The following is a 21,725-nucleotide window of genomic DNA, read 5'->3' as shown; positions in this document are numbered from 1 at the left end:
TATGTGAATATATGGCAAGATCTTAGAATAACTAGATTTTTTTTTTTTTTGGATCTAGCATTATCACGGTAATGGTAGGTTCATAAGTTTGGAGAGTAAAGGGGGGATTCGAAATCACGACCTCTGTCGAGATAAGGTAGAAAAGTATTGGAATGAAATTCACTTATTTCTTCGGGATTTCATTAACATCACTCTAGGAACTGGGAAAAAACTATGCGTTCGGTTAGGTATATGTTGTTCAAAATAAGAACACTGCAGGAGACTTTTTCTAGAAATAACACTGAAGAAATTTCACAAGATTGCTGATGACTTTCCTCTGAGAGGACATTTGTCCTTTGTGACCAGGATTTTGGGACAGTAAAACGAATGTTAAACAGATATGACAGATTATTACCATGTGAAATCCTATCTCTTATAAGTGAAATTACATCAATATTCACCGTTGCATCTGTTGAAAACAATGAAATCTGTAGCTGCTAAAACAGGTGCCCTTCATCTTTTAAGAGGACTTATTTCCCAAATTGAGGTTTAGGAAAAAGATTCTACTGGGCAACACAAATGTTTTCAACTATCAACATTCATGATGTTTAAATATTCAATAGAACAGGAAAAGAACGGTTGCAGGCTAGCTATTTTATAGAGTTTTCAAGAGCATATTTCAAAGTAATGTTTGTCAGCTAAACTACCTTTGCCAATATTGAGTAATGGGAAAATGTTCATATTGTAGGAAGAAATAACAGATATCAAGATGATTATTCAGTAATTTTGAACATAATCACACCAATATATATATCAAATTTGGTACACAAAACTAGACAAGAGAAGGATAGAAAAAGATTTCCATGGAGGATGTATTTGATGAATATGAGTATAGTTTTATACACATACTACACTTTTGCTTTTTTTTCTTAGTTTGTAGTTTTTACATCAGACTTTAATGTTCCACAAAAACAATACAAGAGAAAGAGGAAAATACAAGATGTATTTTTTTTAAGATAATGAATTTATGCATATGGATTTCACCAATTATTTTTGTCACTTTATAGTATTTTTTATTACCATAAATCAGATTGAAACAAATCTATCTCTTGATTTACATTTTCATTACTCTAAACTAGCCTTTCAGATTATTGGTTGCAAAAAGGGCATGTCCAAATTTAAAAAAAAAAGTTAATTTCAGTTATGAAATGAAACTTAATTCAAGGTGAAGTAATGACCCTACCCGTGGCTCGATTAGTCATAAAAATTCTTATAGAATTTAGTTCATTTATGAATGAAATTAATTTTTTATTGATTCCTGAAAAAAGTTTCATTGTTTAGACTTATGCCCTTTCTGAAATAATTGATTCATATACCATATATTCATTTTTTGTATCCTTAATGAGCATAAATATACCAAATTATTTTTTAAAATTTCTCTTTAGAACTGCTTGGGAGGCCCGCACGTGAAATATAAAACCCCTTTTTTAAAAAAAATTGTTACCATTAAACAGTAATTGCAGTGAGAATGAAGACTCCTCTGAGCAAACATGAAATTTATTCTCTCTTTGCTCTAGTGGTAATTTGCCAATAATGGTTGGTTCTATTAGGTTTAACGGTGCAAAAGCCTTTACAGGCTGTTCTACCCGAAACCAATAGTAGATAATAATGCAAAAATATGAGCATCACAAATATTTGATCATGAATGTTTATTATATTTCATTTTCCTATTTTTTAAAATGCCCATTGTCAATGAACAAACGCTGTAAAACATTTCCAATTTTTTTTACCTCGGAAAGTAGGAGGCGAACATAAGCGAATTTTCAATTTTTTCGCTCTATGAAAAGAAAGGAAAGGAGTTTTTCTTTCAATTCATTTTAGTCGCCTTTTCTCTAAAATAATTTTTGGCTAAAATAGTCATCTTTGCTTCTATTAGCAATCGTCACTTTTTTGGCAGGCAGGAGTTCAGTTACTAAAAATGGTTACTTCAGTAACCTAAAATATAAAAAATAGTCTGATGTGGAAAGTTTCTCATTTTTTTTTTTTTTAGTCATCATGGTGCATTGATAGATATATTTTGACTGCATAGTGTTAGTGAGATCACTCAAAACAGGGGTCCACCCTGAAGAAAGATTGGGGTTCCTTCTCAACAACTTTTCAAAATTGAGTGCAAATATAGACTACCTTTAGTGACGTAAAAGGGGTCTGGGATTCCAGGTTGTTTTCCACGATTGAAATCTGAGAAATGCAAATTTTGGTGACTATAATGAAGTAGGGAAGGCTTTAAAATGTAATTTTAAGCAATATTTGATAAGGAAAGGGGGAGAAATGCCCTTCAGGATTTTTTGGAGTGGAATCTTTGGAAAGGAAGCTCTCCCGTGGAAATTTCTAAAAGCAAAATTTTAACATCTTTGGTGATGTTAAGGAAACTGGGAGGTGGAGAGGTTCATGAGGAAAGCCAGAGTTCGATAGCTTCCCCAGAATTTTTATAGCATTGAACTTATAAAAACAGAAATTAGGAGAAAAGTTAGTTGCTCTCTTTCTTAAATTTTTCGAAATTGAAAGCTAAATATGCATTTTGTGTGACATTAGGGGAAGGTTTCAACATTGAAGCGCTAAAATCAATTTTAGCTAACTTTGGGGATGTAAAGGAGATGGATGGGAGATTTGCGAACTTTCCCTCCTAAAAACACATTTTAAAGACATCTTTAATGATGTTATAAAACAAAGGGAAAGGTCTCTACCGAAAATTGTTATAAAACAGACAAAGGGAAATGTCTCTACCTTGGTCAAAAAGGCCAAGTTTATCCAAGTAAGGGGAGAATTGGTAGCTGAGCAACTTTCCTACGTAATGTAGTCCAAATTGAAAACCTAAAAATGCAATTTTAAGTAAGGTTTATCACATTAGGGCTGGGCTACAGGATCAGAGGTTTTCCCACAATAATTTTCAAAAATAAACAGCCTAAAACCTGAAATTTAGGGTTTTTTTAATCTCATCAAGGGAGAACGGGTACATTACCTCTTTTTTCGGAGCTGTGCTTGGGCACCGCCTTCAGTTGTTGTCACTCGAGGCAAGGACTTGCATACCGCTAGACCAATCATTTCATATTACGGCATGAAACATTTTTTTCTTAATTTTGTCCAGATATTCTACCTTATTAATGGGGTGGAGGCTCAAGCCCCCCCCCCCTTGAAATTAGAACTTCCTTGCCTTTAGTACTTTTTTCTTTGCAAAAATTTAAAAACATTTCTTCTCCAGCAATTAAAGAAAAAGTTACTAAAAATGTCAAATTTTAATAACTCTAATCTGTACTGAAATCAGTTTCTATGGAGAAAATATCCTGCTAAACCACGAGGAAAATATCTGAGCCCACCCCTTAAAATTTTGCAAATGGGCACCTTTGAATCTACCTCCAAGATTAGCAGTATTTATTTACCTTTTTTGATAATACTGACTATTATGTGCATCCATGCCCTGTATAATTCTTTATAAACAATAAATAGTTCAATTGTATTAGGTAGGTCTTAATACCGTAATGTTTGATTTGTCAGTTATTCAAAAAAATTCTAAGTTTTCTTTGAAAATTTTATTTTGCAAAAAATACAATTGCAAAATTATCTTTGCAACATATTTTACAAATATATAACAAAAGTGTTTCCCATAATCAAGAAAATATAACAGCATTTAAAGCAGCCAATTCATGGAAATAATTTCATTTATTTGTAACAAAATGGAATAACAATGGCATATACCATGAAATTAATCTACTTCCTTGGTTGATGGATAATATTTGGCTTCCCTCCAGACGACCTGTAATCATGTGAGGGTATAGGCTTATTATGGAATGCTTGAACAGCCTCTGTGGGAAAGTCTGCGTCTCCCTACATAAATAATTTAATTTAAATTATGTTCATTCTGTACACAAAATAAATTTCATCGAATAATTTTAAGAATCATGAAAATGATTTCTAAATTTATGCAAAGTAATTAAAATTCCAATTTATGTTTGTTAAAAACTTTTCCAAAACATTTTCTCAATTCGAAAAAGTGCTTTTTTGCTTGTTTTCATTCCAATATTGCCATCCTAACACTGCAGCGAAAATCCAGTCTACGATCAAGGAAAAATTAGATATTTGAAAATACACTATTCTAGAGAAATGATCTGAATAGCCATTGCATGTTTTGAATTACTTGCGTTTCTTACTTAAACTATAAATATAAATGCTTGAGGATACATTTTTGTACGAAGGTACTTTGGTTCCTATATTATCTGAGGCACAAAAACAAAAAATAATTGTCTGCTTACACAAACATTAACGTGGAAATCGGTTAACATGAAATAATTTGGCATCGCCGTCGAGCTCATGTTAACGAGGTTTGACTATAGTATAAGGTAGGTGCGGGTATTAAGGCCTGTCGGGTAATAAGACCTAAACAGCGAAAATATAATTTAAAATGGTTGTAGCCGCTCAAAAACGCTATCATTGATAGTTACACTCCCAGATGGCTCCTCAAACTGGTAGCAACGCCATGCTCAGTTGTTTTGACCAGCGAGCCCAGATTCATTTTCACGGAACGCTTGTAAGACACGAACAATAAAAAATTGTCAGATTGAAATGTAAGTAATTTTTGTAATATCATACTTTTATGCATAGTTTTGCTCTACAGTTATCTGTCTTGAATGCTTCTATCGATATTTCATGTCTGAGTGAAATAATATGATCGAATTATTGTACTTTTTTGTATTTTTTTAAATTTGACGTCAGCGGCTAATAAGGCCTACGAAAGTTGACCGTAGGCCTTATTATACTCCTTTTTTTTGTAATGTAGTTTTTCAGCTGTGCATCTTATTTTGAACCTTTCTCAACATGGTATGAGTGTTGATTAGTAATTGCGGCTGTTTACGACTTGGTTCATTCTTATTTTAGTGTCTACATCCCGATGCCCCCCAAACGAGCACTGTGGTCTGATAATGACTTAGTGTCGGCTGTCCAAGCAGTAAGAAGAGGTATGCTGAGCTCATATAAAACAGCTGTGAGGTATAATGTTCCCAGGAGAACCATTAGAAACCATCTCCAGACCTGAAGTTTGAAAAAAAAAAAACACTTGGTAGAAAATCTATTCTCAGTGATGACCAGGAAGCTGATCTTGTCATCAGAATTTTGAGGTTTGCTGAAGTAGGGTTGCCTATGACACCACGTATTCTCCGACGCTTGGTTTATAAATTTTGTGAGCTTAATAACATAAAGCATAATTTTAATAAACTTGCTAAAGTTGCTGGTAAATATTGGTTTAAAGCATTTATGAAAAGACACCCGGAAATATCTAGACGAAAAGCTCAATTTATGAACCCGGCCAGAGCTCAAAAGTTTAACAAATTTATCGTTAACAGACTGAATGAAATTTATGATAATCTGGACTTGAGAAGTCATCCTGAAAGTATATACAACATGGATGAGAAAGGCTGCCGTCTCACAATTCACCACCAGCAGACTGTTTTGGCAAAGAAGGGGACTAAAAGAGTGCATTTACAGTCTTCGGAACACGCCGAAAGTGTCACAATAGCTGGATGTGTAAATGCTCTTGGTACTGCTATACTACCAATGATAATATTTAAAGGCAAACGGTTGAAGGCAGAATTATATGACAATTTGCCACCGGGTTCTTTGGTAGAAAAATCTACAAAGGGTTATATGACTAATGAACTTTTCACAGAATTTCTAAAGCACCTATCTAGATTTAAAAGTACAGGAAAGTCCCTTTTAATATTTGATGGAGCGGCTTGTCACCTAGACTTAACAATCGTTGAAGTCGCCGATTCTCTCGATATATCATTATACTGTTTACCTTCGAACATCACTCATAAACTCCAACCCCTTGATAAAGCCGTCTATCGATCATTTGAACACCACTGGGATGCAGAAGTTTTATCATTTATGGAACAAAACAAAGACAAAAAGCTCACCAAGGCACGGTTTAATGTTATTCTTTCAAATGTCTGGTCTAAATGCATGACACATAGTAACATTACAAGTGGCTTTAAAGCCACTGGTTTGTATCCATTGAATCCACAGGCTATTTCAAAAACAGCTTTTGCTCCGTCTGTATTAACAGAAATTCCAGCTCCCGAAGCTGACAAATTTCAAGAAAAAAATTCGCAACCTCGCACCTCCCTCACGCCAATAACCCCAAGGCCTTCCACATCGACAGCACAAGATGAAATAATTAATAGTACCCCAAACAAACCTCCTGGAACGACGTACGGCATGGTTTACGGTTCTAGTTCGGACGATGAAGAGGCCAATGTACCACTAGCTCAATAAAAAAAAAAGCATTTCAGGAGCTTATGCGTACTCCAGTGAAAAATACTGAAAAAACATCAATTTTAAGAAGAAAATCTATTAATTATCGAGAAATTAAAGTCACCAAAGAACTGTTTGAAGAATATAGAAAAGAGAAAAAAGCAAAAAATGACGTCAACCCTCAAAGAAAGAAGATTTAAAAAAAAAAAAAAACGATGCTAGTTGGTATTGTCACGCTTGTGAGGAGGATAAAATGATTGACATGAGGCCCTGTTCAAAATGCAACAGGTGGTATCATGAGCAATGCATCGGTTTGACAGCCGATGATGAAGATATTTTTGAGTGCCCTGACAGCTGTTAATTTTTTTTTTTTTTTTTTGAAGATTTTCAGCATGAGTAATGCTTAAGGATATTACAAATGATCTCAATTACCAATGTTAATAGCTTATTTTGATTATTTACGAGTGTTAAAATATTAGGCCTTATTACCCTACCGTAGTATAATAAGGCCTAATTGCAGGGTTTTTTTAAATAATTTTATATTTGTTTTCGGCAAGAAAGGCAGTTTTTTGTTATTTTCGTGTAGTAATTGAATGGTACTTTATTTAAATTTGCAATTTGCTGATTCAGATCCTTTTCTTTCCATTTTATTCCAAACCTCCCTTAGGTGTAGGCCTTATTACCTGCACCTACCTTACATGTAATTATATACATTATTTTCTGGGCATATGAAAATTACATTTATCAGATAGAACTACTACAAATATTTCTAAAAAAGTAATTTAGACATTTCAAAAAATTGTTTTAGGAATCTTTAATGATCCCAACTATGTATTTGGTTTTTTGATGTCGCAAGGATAAAGTAGAGAGCAGTTTAGCAGAACAGCCAGCAGCTAAATATTTCTCATAGCCCATATAATTACATTGCTACCCTGAGCATGAATACAAACATACAGTCTAAGATTCTGCTTTATAAAAGCTTAGGTTTTCACAAATAATTTCAAATCTTTAAAGAGAATGGCTGCAGATCAACTAAAAATACTTATTCCAGAAAGCTTTCAACAGTAACTGTTTAAAATGCGTATAAAAACAGTGGCAAAATGCAGAGATGCGCCAAAAGTGATAGCTTCCCCAGAAATATAGAATAAACAACCCTTTAAAAACACCCCTCAAAAATTTCAATGCAGGAATCTGTTCCATGACTCTCCCTCTTCAAAGGCACTCTCGGCAGTGTGCAAGAAGATCAACTGACCACAAAGTTGCAGAAAATGGAATTGAGATGAAAACTAGATTGGCACTGCACCAGAGATGCAACATCAATGTTCCAAGTTAAAACATTCATGGTATCTATACATTGACTCACAAAAAACGATGCTTTAAAATATTGCACCTTTTTTATTATGCATAATAAACTCTAAAAAATGTTTTAATGCTAGAACTAAATTCACAGTAATCAATTTATTAATTAATATTTTTGAACTGTCGAGGAAAAGATTCCAGGTTAAGTAATACGAAGGAAACAAAAAATATCAATACAAATTAATTGAAATAGTTTTGTAACCTATTCTAAATTTCTACCTGAATAGTAAAAAGTTACTTAATAATTAATGCAAAGCAATTTGAAATATTTGCATAATTTTTTTTAAGTTGATAACATGCACAGGCAAAAAAAAATAAAGGAAAAGAAAGTGAAGAACAAAAAAGGTAATATATGATAAATGATCGTTCTAGTATACAGTCAGATCACGATTTGAGTTATGCGAAATGGCTACAATAAGAGTTTTTCCCGTGTAATGATTTTTTTTTTTTTTTTGCTGACGCAAATTCCTTGGCTGCAGCACAAAATTTTTGGAAAAGAATCGCGGAGCCATAATATGGGCTTTGTTGGCACTAAATATTAGTTTCGTGAATAGACTTTCCTCCCTTTAGCATCACTGAAAAGGAAGTTTACTCACTGTACTAGTCTAAACATCGCATTGCTTTCAAGTATACAAATATCCACTTCGTATTTTTCATTCAGTTTTTTTCCATTCTACGTATGAATGTTGATAAAATTGAATGGCATTCAAACGTTTTCTTTCATCTAAAGTTTCCGAAGATAGGAAGAAAAAGAGAAAGTTTTTGAACGTTAAAGAAAAGGTCGAAATTCTGGACATGCTTGAACACTTAAAAAGTGCATCGAAGGTAGCACAAAAATTAGGTATGGGGGGGGGGGGAGGGGGAATGTTCAATTCGTACAATTAAAAATCAAGAAAAGGACATCCATAAAAGTTCTGAATTAAGTTTCAAGACTAAAGCTTGCAGAGTAGTGTCGAAGCAAAATACAAACCTCATAAAAAGGCAAAGCTACTGTATATAGAAATTGCAGGTAAATCTACCACTGCTCCAGCTGTAGAAGAAAGCATTGATGACCCCCAGGTAGGACCTTCAGGTGTTGAGACATTTCATGCTAGTGCTGGTTGACTCAGATTTACTAAGAGAAGCAATTTGAAAAGTGTGATCCTTCATGGTGAAAGTGCTTCAACTGACCTTGCTGCAGCAGAAGATTATGTAAAAAAGTGTGTTCCCAAGGATTATTATGGAAGGATGTTATCAGCCTGAGCATGTCTTTAATATGGACGAGACAGGGTTGTTCTGGAAGCGAATGCCATCTCGTAAGTATTTATTTAAAGATGAAGAAAAGGTCTCTGGGTTTAAAGCCAATAAGGATCGTGCAACTTTGGTTATGTGCAGCAATGCTGCTGGCTTTTTGTTAAAGCCTTCTTTAATTTATAGGTCAAAAAATCCAAGGGCTTTGAAAAACAAAGCCACCCTGCCAGTTTATTGGATGCACAACCCAAAGGCTTAGATTACAAAAACCCTCACAAACAGATGATTATCTGAAGGACAAGGGTCTGCCTTTCAAGGCCCTCTCGATGATGGACAATGCTGGAAAGCACACAACAAATCTTCTTGAGGAAGGCATTGAAGTGCATTTTTTGTCACTGAACACGACGTCAATAATCCAATCTACGGATCAGGGCGTTATTAAAGCATTTAAAGCCACTTATACAAGGGAGTGTCTCCAAAACCTTGTGCAGGCAATGGACAGTGCGAAAAGTTTCAACCTGAAAGAGCAGTACACAATTGCCTCTGCACTGCACAATATAGGCTAGAAAAATATTGCTGCCTTTTTTGCAACATAAGTCTACTTTTATAGACAACAATTGAAAATTCTTCCCAATGTTATAGATCTTGAAAAATAAACTAGTTAATAATAAAACTTTCATCATAACTATAAACATTTTCAAAATTTTTAAGGAAATTTTTGATTTAAATGTAAAACATCAACATCGAAGACAAAATATAAGTGTTAGAAAAAACATTGACCCTCAAACATCGATGGTGAAAACATTGACATCAATGCTACACACACACACAGTGCTACCACTACACAACTGAAGAATGAAATAGACTCGTTTATAAATCATAACTTACCCGAGCAGGCACGCCAGAAATAACTAACTGCTGCTTTGGTGGGCTAAAAAAGAAAAACTTATTATGTTTGATATAATTTTAATTTTCATCTCTACATACTATAAAATGAAGTCTCCAAAAAGCGTCTGTGTGTTTGAACTTGCAAAACTCAAGACCTACCCGGCCGATTTCACTGAAATTTTCAATTTGTTCCTTTAAGTCCTGAAAAGGTTTGCAGATCAGTTCGAAAAAAAATCGAAGAATAGTTCTGATCTAAGTTAATTACGGTAGGAGTTATTTAATATTTAGTTTGAATTTGTTTAGACTTAGCTAAAATTTAAGCACTACTTTCTTCATTAAATCTATCAATAAAAAGTGAAGGGATTGTCCCAGTTTTTTTTTTTTTTTTTGACATCATTGGAAAGAGCTGCTTTTTTTACTCCATACCTAACTCGGCCTATGGTCAAAAGTTTAACCCTGTATCTCAAATAGAAAAAAAGTTAAATTAAATGAAGTTCAAACGTCTTCTCTATTCAAGTTTTAAACCATTTTATTTTGCATTTCCATGGTAATGCTTTTTGAATTCCCTGTTTATTTCCATCTTTCTCATTTTCCATTCCTAAACTTATTTTATTTTGTGTTCCATGGTTACACTTTTTAAATCCATCTTCCTCATTTTATTTTAAGGTCTAAAAAGTATCTTAATACAGTACAATCTCGATATCTCGAATCTATTGGGAAGGGAAAAAAATTGAGATATAGAAGTTTCAAGTTATTAAGGTTTTGAAAAAAATAAAATAATTCTTACAATGACATGTAGATGTATCACATTGCATAAACGACAAAGACTAATAATTCCTTTTAGCACTTTACTAAGTTTGAAATACATTTACATGTTTTAATGTGATGACAATAGCTGGGAAATTTAATTTACAGGGAAAGAAAAGGAAAACAAATTATTAAAAGAAAAAGTCCTTAATCGAAGTCTGTCTTCTAACAGAGTTCTTTTGAATCTGCAGTTTTTTCTAATGTAGCAATTGCACCAAATGATTCTGGTCCAATATTGTTCGTTGTTTCAAGAAATCGCCACAGCAATTGCACTGCGCTCTCTGCTTCTCTTATGGAGACTTTCTCAAACTCATGTGGTTGCTCAATTTCTTCGCTTTCTTCGTCAGAAACATCTGCAGTTAAATTTGAAACAATTTCTGCATCTGTTAGTGTGCCACACGTTTGAAGTTCATTGTCTACGTTCAAAAAATCTTCAAATAAAAGGTCAGTCTTGTATTCTTTTTGTACTGATGCCCATTCATCTGGATTTAAATTTTCCACTTTGATTGTTAAATTGGCTGAATTCATACCCTCCTTTTCACTAGCAGGAAAACCTGCTTTGATAAAACAGTTTCTTATGGTGGTCTCCATAACATTTCTCCATGCAAAATCAGCCATTCTTATAGTTTGCAAAATGTTAATTGAAAAATTGCATGTTTTATCTTCAGCAACGCTATCCAGAAGACTTCTCACAAGTTGCGCTCTATAACCTACTTTGAAGCTACGGATAATTCCCTGGTTGAGTGGCTGCAGTTTTGAAGTCGTATTTGGGGGGAAAAAACTTCACAGTAATGTTTTTCAGGATTGGAAGACTAATGAAGACATTGCAATTATCGATGAAAAGGAGAATGTGTCTTTTTTTCTTTTGACATTTTTTTTATTAATCTCCTTTAGCCAGTTGGAGAATATTTCGTTGGTCATCCAAGTTTTTGCATTAGCTTTATAGGCCATTGGAAAAGACCTCACTTTCACAAAGCACCTGGGCTTCTTCGAACGGCGCATCATAAGGGGAGGGAGCTTTTCTTTTCCACTTTGATTTGCAGTCAGGAGCACAGTAACAAAGCTTACTTTGCTTGCCCCCTCTGCTTTCTTCTCATTTGAATACAGCGATTTTGTTAGGCAAGCACTGAAAGAACAATCCAGTTTCGTCAGCATTATACACATCATCTGGTTTGTAGTCTTTTAGAAGAGAAGGCAGTTCTGCGAGCCACTTTTCACAGGTTTGTGGATCGACAGAAGACCTTTCACCGCAAAGTTTCCGAAAAACGATGTAGTGTCTCTTTTTAAAGTTTTCCAACCAACCGTTGCTGGCTTTAAATTCATTTTCTGCACCCAGTTCTTTTGCAAAATCTTCTGCTTTCTGCTGCAACATGAGTCCACTCACAGGAATGTTCTGATCGCGGCATTTAATAAACTATTTTCGCACACATTCCTCTACTTCAGGATAAGCTGATTTTCGAATTTTCATTTTTTTACAATTACCTTGATCATAGTTTTTTTCGATAGCCAGACAGTTTTTTTTATTGTTGTTGACAGGGATTTTAAATTTAGCAGCAATTTCAATTTTCTTCATCAGCATGTTTTCATCAATAAACTTCAAGATTTTAATTTTATCCTCAATTGATAACACATTCAATTTATGCTTTACACTAGCCATTTTGCAGGAGTTAAAAATAAGAGTGAAGAAGTCAAGAAGAACGCGTTTTCGCTGAAAAACTGGTCAACTACAAAAGTTCCACCCCCTGTTGTCAAAGTGAGCACGTGTAATAAACCAGAAGAGAAGAGAAAGAATCTAACCTTCAGAGAAAACAAACAAAACACTTCAGCACCCCCCTCATACTAATGTTCCCCTATTCTCTTACCCCAATCCTTTATTCTCATACTTTCCAGGAAAAAAGGGTGAAGAGCTACATGCAGATGTCTCCATAACTGGCTCTTCTTCAAAATTTTCCAAGGGGAAAGCATCAATAAAACCTTACTTCTGCGGCAAAAATTTCGACATAGCGAGGGTTTTGAAAAATTATTTTCGAGATAAGTATAGAGAATACTTAAGAGTTTTATACAAAGTGCAGGGAAATTTCTTTTTCTAGATATCAAGGGTTTTGAGATAAAGAGTTTCGAGATATCAAGGTTTGACTGTATCTGTCGTTATTGTTTGGAGTGGAAATTTTGCATGATGTTTTTTTTTTTTTCATTTAAGCCTGGTTATTGAATATACTTCACTTGACACAATGGTTATTTTCAAGGTATACCACGCAAAACCGGGCAACACAACTAGTATATTTCATAAACATGTTACCTTAAAGGCTAAGTAAACTGATTTTTTTCTTCTTTCATTTTCAAGTAAAATGCTTCATACTGTTGTGCATAAACCTGTGTGCAATAATTTGATATAACAATGTTCCTAACCGGGGAAAATGAATGCAAACTGCCTTCAGGAGAAGTGATAAAACTCCTTGGACCTTCCCTCTTAAATAGTGTGATGATTATACAATGATCTCTAGGAATGGAGTTGTCTTAAATTGATAATGGACTGTGGTATGACCCACATTAGAATTTTTGCATTTGTTTTCAATTCCCAAAAAAATAGATTCTCTCTCGGAACTAAATTTTCTGACCATCTCTTGCTAAAGCAAAATACACGTGATGATTTCATTGGCACCTGAAAATCCAAATTTGCTAGAGAAGGTAGCGTATTTTTTTTCCAAAGCGCTCGGATTTGAGCACATTAGTTTTAATTGCCAGCGATCTTTTTTTTCAAGAGTACCTGACATTTTGAGAGCCACGAACTTCGTGAATTTTGAGCGTCATTGGATTTAATTTCCTCATGTCGCAAAGAGATGCCTGGCATTCCGATTTTGGCCATGAACTTTGAATGCCACTAAGCTATGTTGTGTATGAGAAAGTTTGTGCTGGATGTGAGTTTTTTTAAATTTTGATGACATTACTACCAGTCTTGCATAATATAGATGAACGCGCGAATGGCTTTTGCAGAAAATTTTTGGCTCAGCAGAAATTTTTTTTTCAAACTGCTAACATTGATCAAAAAAAATTTTTTTTTTTTTTTTTTTTTTTGAAGGGTCTTTTTAAGAAAATCCCAGAGTTTATTTCTGTTAAAGCGTTTTTTCAAAAGCCTTTTAAAGCACATGTGTAAAAAAAATAATTTTTTTGGCAGTTTTCTTCAGTTGGTGAAAAATAAGCAAACTATATGTTATTGTAAAAAAAATTAAATGATTTAAAGCACTTTTTTTGTCTTTCATATTTGAATATAAATTTAATTTTTTTTATTCAAGGGTGATTTAGGTAAAATAATTATTTGCAGGAAATTTTCCAGTTAGGATTTGTGTTTGCAGAATGCTTTTCATTACATGGGTTACCTATATTTGTGCTTACCAGTGTTTTCCTTATGCGGTTTGAGTTGGATTTACCGAGCGATTATTTCCCTTTGTGATTCCCGGCTATGTGATTTATGGCATATGAGCCGATTATGTAATACATTGTGAACTGCATGCAAATAAACTTTATTTACTCTTCAATCTTGCGGACTGAGACTTCTTACTGCAAAATGGATTACTCATATCTGCGTAACCGGTAACAGAGGATGGGGGAGATGCTTTACTTAACAATATGTAGATCTAATAATGCGCCGACTTATTTCAGTTAATTATGTGCATATTTCATGAAATGCTATGGCTTAAGTCTGATTTCCCCCGGTACACATTTCACACCACTTTTTATGTTGTACAGTAAAATTTGCTAAGAGCTTGTAATTGTCACGGTTGCAAGACTCTGGCCTGGGTTTTGGCCTAGCGGCTTCACACAACAATATACTCACTAGATTACCCTGTTTGCATAATGCAGTAGGTTCGATCACACCCCCTTTCCACCTACACAACATCACAACATGGACCATAGAGGTGACAGCTTAACTGCCAGAGCCATTATCACTCTGAGGCACGAGAGAGCCTTAACACAGACTCTGCTAAGTGATGCTATGGTTTTAGCAATAGTGTGCAGAACACTACTAAAGCTTGACTACACACATCAGACCATGCAAGCACTTTGATTTTTCTGCTCATCTATGCACAAATCAACCACAGCGACAACAACTTGTCAGTGAACATTCATAGCCACTTTCCCTAGAAGATTTATGGTAATTAAGTCTTCAGAATTGCTTCCTACCCCATTCTCGTTTTCTTAATTTGGTGTTTTTATCCTAAATTATCAACAAAAAGTTTGTGATAGGAACGGTTTTTCAGAAAACAGGTCAAAATTGTTTATACAACATCCGAGTAGGAAAAGAAATCTAAATGCTGCTTAGCTTAATTGATGATTGTCCTGAAGCAAATTCAAGACTACGCACCCAAAAACACCTCATCATTGGTTCAGAAGGAAAATCCTATTAGGAAAGATTTAAATGAAAAACCTTGATTACATTATACGCAACAGTATAGTACTGGGTTATATATTTTTTCTATTGCAAAACTGCTTGTATTCTATTTTTACTGTTAATTAAAGGAACTATTTCACACTGCAAAGCATTTCTCTCTTTTCCTTAATTTATTTTAGACACCACTTTAGGTGTTATTATGTACTGTGTAAAGCATAATATGTTTTGTAATTCGAAGGATTTGATAATCCAAACTCTTTCCGGTTCAAACTAGTTGGGATTAAAGAGGTTCTACTGTACTAGTAAGTCTGCAATAATTTTTATAATTGGGGCAAAGCTAAACCAGGCAGCATTGTGAAGGCTTCGTAAATCCTAATCTGATAGGTTAGGTTTGCCTCAACTATAGATTTTTCAGAACATCTCAGAACAATGTATATTTTTTAAAAAGTATCTCTGCTTCTGCACTAAACCAATAAGATAAGACAAGTAATGATAAAAATTATACACTCGTTTTGAATCTACAATGAACTTCTAAAACCAGGAGAAGTAAAAAAAAAAAAAAAATTATCTGCAATTTTTGAAAAACTTTTTCAGTTATATACTAGATTCTAAATTTAAAGAAGTTTATTAAAGCTACTTCAAAAACAAATATAATAAAAAGCTTACCTAGGAGTTACAACTTCTTCTTCCTCCTCCTCTCCTTCTGTTTTTTTAACTTCTACTGGTTTTTCATGAGAAGGAACTTTGTGTTGAGTAATTCTCATTCCTCCAGCTTTTACTGTAAAAATAGTTAGCACTGTTTAAAATTTCAAGCCATACATAAAACGTATTATAGACAAACATTGAATAATTTAAAGACTAAATAAGTAAAGTCAGACCAAACAACGTAAGTAGAAGCACAAATTTGTAAATTACAGCAGACACGTGTTTCGGCGTTACAGGGAACGCCTTTTTCAATGCAAAAATAATGAGCTTATGGATGGAAAGACATCCGACAAAAGCCAAGAGCAGATAAGCATGCAGCTTAAAAGATAAAAACAGCGGATTAGCCAAACACCAATGACAAAGTTATAAACCGATCAGGAACCAATAGGAATGCAAGCAAAGGTCAGGAGCTTTCGCTTAGGTACGAACCCAGAAATAAAGAATTCAATTGGACAAGGATTAAGCCGAAGCTTAAACAAAAAGAAAAGAAATTGTCAGTAACCGTGAACCGCAAGAAAGGAAAAGCAGAATGGAAAACCATGAAATAAGATAAACAGAAACAAAAAATATTCGAAAAAAGGAAAAATAAAGATAAATAGAAGAAAATTGGGGGGGGAGGGTGTCAATCAAGACAAAAAGGCAAAAATAAACAAAGGAAGATAGATAAAAATGAGTGGGGGGAAAAAAAAGAGGGGGGGGGGAATGGGGAAAGGACAGTATTAAAGATATGGGAGCCAAATGTTAGAAAAATATGGAACTGCACTAAGATCGTTAACTAAGTTAGAACTGTTCCTCAAAATATGAAAAGATTCCCAAAAGTCAAGATCTGATGAATTGGGGCATTTTTGGATAATCTGAAAAAGAGTTAAAATCAAAAGAGTGATTCGAATCCCAACAATGTTGAGCAATACTAGACTTATTTAATTGTTGTTTTTTCACATAATTTTGATGCTCTTTCAAGCGAATTTTTAAAGCACGCCGAGTCTGTCCAATATAGGCAAGTTTACAACTACAATTAATTCTATAAATTCCACAACAATTAAGAGGGTGAACAGGATCTTTAAGAGAAGAGAATGAAAGTTTATTAATAGGAGAGAACACCACCTGGAATTGGAAACGTTTTAGAATCTTAGCAACCTGATAGCTTACAGATGGAAAGAATGGCAAAACAACCAAATTCTTTCTGATGAAGGTTCGGTTAAGAACATTAGTTTGGGATTTATTTGAAAGTTTTTTATAAATGGAATCAATCAAAGTTGGCGGATAGTCTCTATCAATTGCCACAGCTTTAAGATAATTAAGTTCCACTTTAAGAAGTTCCGACGAAGAACAAATATTAATTGCGCGATAAAAGAATTGAAAGCAGAATATTTTTGATTTGGAGGATGAGACGATAGTCTATGAGGAGGTAAAGAGACAGCAAAAGGTTTGCGATAAACAGTAGTTTCAAAACCAATTTCTGTACGAGAAACAAGTACATCAAGAAATGAAATGCAATTATTCCGTTCTTTCTCACAAGAAAACTGAATATGAGGATCAATGGAGTTTAAAATAGATAAAACCTCATCACTCTCAAACTGATTCTGGTTCATTAGAACAAAACAATCATCAACATACCGAACATAAAATTGGAACTGCAGTTTTTGGAACAGCTTAACCTCAAAATAATGCATGTAAATATCACTAAGAATGGGGCTAAGTGGGTTACCCATAGCCAGACCATCTAACATAATATAAAAATTCCCATTAAAAACAAAAGAACATTGTTTAAGACAAGTACGGGTAAGGAAAATTAAATCCTCAATTTCCGTATTGGTGAAATGAAATTCAGAAAGTCTTCGTGGATTATTCGCGGTAAAAGCTTCTCTGCTGAGAATAGCTATATACCCCAATGTGTGTTATCATAAATCAAATCAAATTGCTTGAAATTAGTGAAGCAACAAACAGGAATTTGGCCGAATACAAATGTTAGGTCTCAAGCAAGGTCTAATATTCAATCATTCCGCTGTCGAATATTTAAATCGTTTTTGTCAAAAAACAAAATACAGATAGCATTTAAAGCGCAGTTTTGTATGGTTATTAGTTCAATATGCATTATAAGATTTTAAAAAATGATTGAGAGCAAATTTTAAAAAAATAGCTAAAAGTTTAAATTTCAAAAATATATGGCCAAAAAATTACTAAAAGAAGAAATTTCTTTCTTAAAGACAATAACAATCATTTTCTTTTATAGGTATTTTTTTATAAAGCTTCTCACATAAAAAAAAAAAAAAAAAAAAGAAAGAAAGAAAGAAAGAGTTAAACTGAAATGATTCAGTATTGAATTGTATCCGATAAATTTCTATCCTTATATATATTTACCAAAATTAGCAGCTACAATCCAAATTTTTTTATGAGAAAATTCAATTTCTGGAATTATTCTAATAGAAAAAAAATTAATCTGTAGACTATATTGGTGTATGTATATATGTACCATTGTACCATAGAAAGCCCTCTTGCACAAAACTTGGAGAAGCAATTTTTAGACAATTAAAGATCATGAGTACCATAATACATTACAAACTGTTTTGATATCAGAATCAAACTGCTTTTTTTAATACAGGGGTCTGTCCAGGATTTTTCACAGGGTCCGTTTTTTGTGAAAAATCAAATAATTTTGTGAAAAATGAATTAATTTTGTGAAAAATCAAAAAAATTCGCAAAAAAAAAAAAAAAAAAATGTTAAAACGAAATTTTAGAACTTAGAGATGGCACAAACTGCATCGATTAAACTTAAAGTTGAGTGTTTTCCTCTTCTATGTCGAGAAAATCATTCTGGATTTTTTCTGACGGGGGGGGGGGGGGGGGGGGGGGCGGGGGGTCATCGCTCTTTCAAGTATCAATATTTATCTACCATTCTACATTATGTTAAATTATACTAGATATATTTCTGTACAGTATTTAAAATTATTGTAACAAAAATATAAATAAATAAAATAAAATTCAGAATAGGGTTCAGCATTCAACTTTTTGACCCAAGACACTCTTAAAAAGCACAGAATTTCGTTTAAAACTTAAATTCCGTGATTTTTACAAAAATAAAAAGATATTTCAATTGTTTACCTCTTAACAAAGCGTAATAATCATCAAAAATTCGAAAAATCGGATTCCCATAACGGATGCAAAGAGATCGCAATTCTCAAAGTGAAGGCATCAAAAGTATAAAAACGGCTTGTAAGAGAAATATTTTTGATAAAATTATTTTAAAATTGCATTTTAGAGTCCTATGATAACCATTTCATTAATATCTGTGGGCACAGTTGACCCAAAAAATAAAATATCTATTCAGCATTTTCATTTTTGACTCATAACAGAAAATGGAATTTTGCTTTAAAAACATGAAATGAGAGTTCTAACAGAAATACAGAGACTTTTCATTTATTTGAATCCTAATAAAGCGAAGTTAGCTTGAAAAAGGAACAAAATATGATTCTCATATCGGATGTTAAAAGATTACATATTTCAAAATGTAGACATCTAAAGAAAAAAAAAAAACGGTAATTAAAAGAGTGTTATTTAAAGTTAATCCTTGTTAGCATCAAAAAATCAAAACCCATATAATTTTCTCCCAAAACAACAATTAAACATCACACCGCATGCACCGTAAAAACGCAAATATTGCCAAGCTGGCAAAATGAGAATCTTTTCTAATCAAGTCATTATAATGGTTCAACACGCCAGACGCTAAATGGTGATAATTTTGAAGTTGTAACCCTATCTGAAGCGATCATATTTTTTCCTCACCCTTACTATCCCTTTGCAGTTCTAAGTTCATTTCGCAGATATATATTATTATTGTTTGTTAAATCATGAGCGGATAAAAGTGCTTACCAATGCCTTTTCAGAAAAGAGTACAACAACACCGCTGCTAATTAGCTGTGATAAAACAAACAACCATTATAAAATACACCGCCAGCTCAGAGCAGAGCTTTAGGGCGGTAACTTACTACAAAACAACCATTGTATTTATTTGGCAGAAGCAATTATTTATCGCTTGCAGGAGCATCGCAAGAGTGCCGTTTTTTTTTTTTTCAAAATTAGCCGATTTTGTATAAGCTGATCCCTCTAATTTGACTTAAAAAAAGATTCCAAAAATTATCGGTTTATACACAGAAATATGCGTTATTTTGCTTTCAGATTTGCTCTTTCAATAAACAACTTGTGACAGATCCGATCTTGTTTATCAGAATTTTGTGAAGGGTCCGTTTTGTTTGATCGGAATTTTGTGAAAGGTCCGTTTTGTTTGATCGGGATTTTGTGAAAGGTCCGTTTTGGTTGATCGGATTTTTGTGAAGGGTCCATTAACGGACCCAAATATCCTCTGGCCAGATCCCTGTAATATATATATATATATATATATATATATATATATATATATATATATATATATATTATTTTGAACCCATTGCTGAAAACGAAAAAATCCAACTACTATTTCATTAAAAATATTAGAGTCAATTGCACAACTTATTAAAAAAGTAGTTATTCATTCACAATTTATATGCAAATGATGCTTTACAAGGTTTAAGCAGCGTTTAAAAATTCTTTAGCAAAACAGCTAAAATAGGAGAAAAGACATCTTTGAAGAAATAGTAATTGCACAATAGGTAATATTTTTAAAAAATTTGAAATGAAAAATTCAGAATTACTCTCAATATTGATGGAGCAACCTTTTTTTCTAAAAACCCCAATAATGCATTTATGAGGGTGAACATTATGCACATTAAGACAAAATATTGTTGAACTTAATAGCACTTTATGTAGATTAAGTTCAATATCGCCGGCTTGCTTCCTCTTTCGGATTGTACTCCTCTTTTCTTTTCCTGTTATATTCATGTTGTAACTGTTCCTAATCAGTCATTGGAAAATACAAAATATATATATATTATTTTCTCATGATTTGAGTAATATGTTGGGTAATAGGAAGGTAACAGTGACTAAAGGGGCATTTCTACAGGGCTCTGTTACAAAATACATTTAAAAAGGTCATAAATTATCTACAATCTGCTAGGAAAACATACTCTTCATAAAGAGTAACCTTTTGTGAAACCTCACGTAACGTAACAAGTCAAGTCGGGGGCGGATTAACCGTGATAAACAAAATAGACTATTTCTTCTGGTCGATTTTTTACACTAAGAAAGAAACTTGCCCAATCCTGATAAATTTTATAGTTTTACATTGAAAAGAAAAATTAGTTTTCAAAGTTCTCATGATCTAGTTGATCAAAAATATAATTTTTTTTTTTAATTTGAGGTTTTTATTCTCATATTTCTCAATTTCTCTTGTGGAAATTAATTATAAGTTTCACAAATTTAGACGCGAATCTTCTTTTTGTGCCCTTTATTCCACAAGTAAATGATATAGAACTGGTTGAAATGCGGACGAAAAAGAATTTCCAAAGGAATGAAATTTTACTGAATTAAGGATTTTAAAACTGTAAAAGCTCAAAAACTTGAGAGCTCCTTTTAAATGCTACGAAATCAAAATCGAAAACCAGATTTTCCAAGTATCGAAGAATATATAATCCAAGTTCTTAGTTCCTAAGACCCCAGTTAAATGCTTGTGAACATTTCCGAAGCTTGTACTTTATTTCTAATTTCTAAATTTTTCATACCTGCAGGAGGATGCCCTCCTTTTAATTCACTACTTGATTCAGGTGATGACATTTTAATAAGAAATATTCGTAATACTAATACTTAAACCAACTTTACACCATGCCACGTACAACCTCGAACAAAGATAAACATCTGTCACATCACCCTGCCTCCACCTCTACAAAACTAAAATTTATCTCCGATGGTTACAGTTAACTTGTAAATGCAAAGGTTGTAACTGACTGGATGTATCGATGGGGAAGTGTCTGCTACTCCTCGATTTTTCTAGCAACCTTTGTAGTAACTTGGCGTGGTTTCAGACGTCCTCGGTATTTGGCGATCACGTTCGCGTTGTTTATTCCAGCGAGCAACAACTGCGCCCCTCGTGCTTTTCTCAGCATACTTTCCTATATGGATAGTATTTTAATTA

General features: G+C 33.4%; 1 protein-coding gene across 1 annotated transcript; it reads right to left on the bottom strand.

Moving 5' to 3' along the window:
- Window positions 1-3,551: 3,551 nt before the first annotated feature.
- LOC129216169 (death-associated protein 1-like) lies at window positions 3,552-21,476 on the bottom strand. Its single transcript, XM_054850340.1, has 4 exons — window positions 21,316-21,476; window positions 15,623-15,734; window positions 9,760-9,802; window positions 3,552-3,861 (listed from the first exon to the last, which is right to left on the bottom strand). The coding sequence occupies exons 1-4, from the start codon at window positions 21,365-21,367 to the stop codon at window positions 3,745-3,747; spliced, it is 324 nt and encodes a 107-aa protein (XP_054706315.1). The 5' UTR covers window positions 21,368-21,476; the 3' UTR covers window positions 3,552-3,744.
- Between the last annotated feature and the right edge of the window lie 249 nt (window positions 21,477-21,725).

The sequence above is a fragment of the Uloborus diversus genome, chromosome 2 (genome assembly GCF_026930045.1).
Source record: "Uloborus diversus isolate 005 chromosome 2, Udiv.v.3.1, whole genome shotgun sequence".
In the NCBI taxonomy this organism is placed as follows: Eukaryota; Metazoa; Arthropoda; class Arachnida; order Araneae; family Uloboridae; genus Uloborus; species Uloborus diversus.
This window is presented reverse-complemented; position numbering and strand designations above follow the sequence as displayed.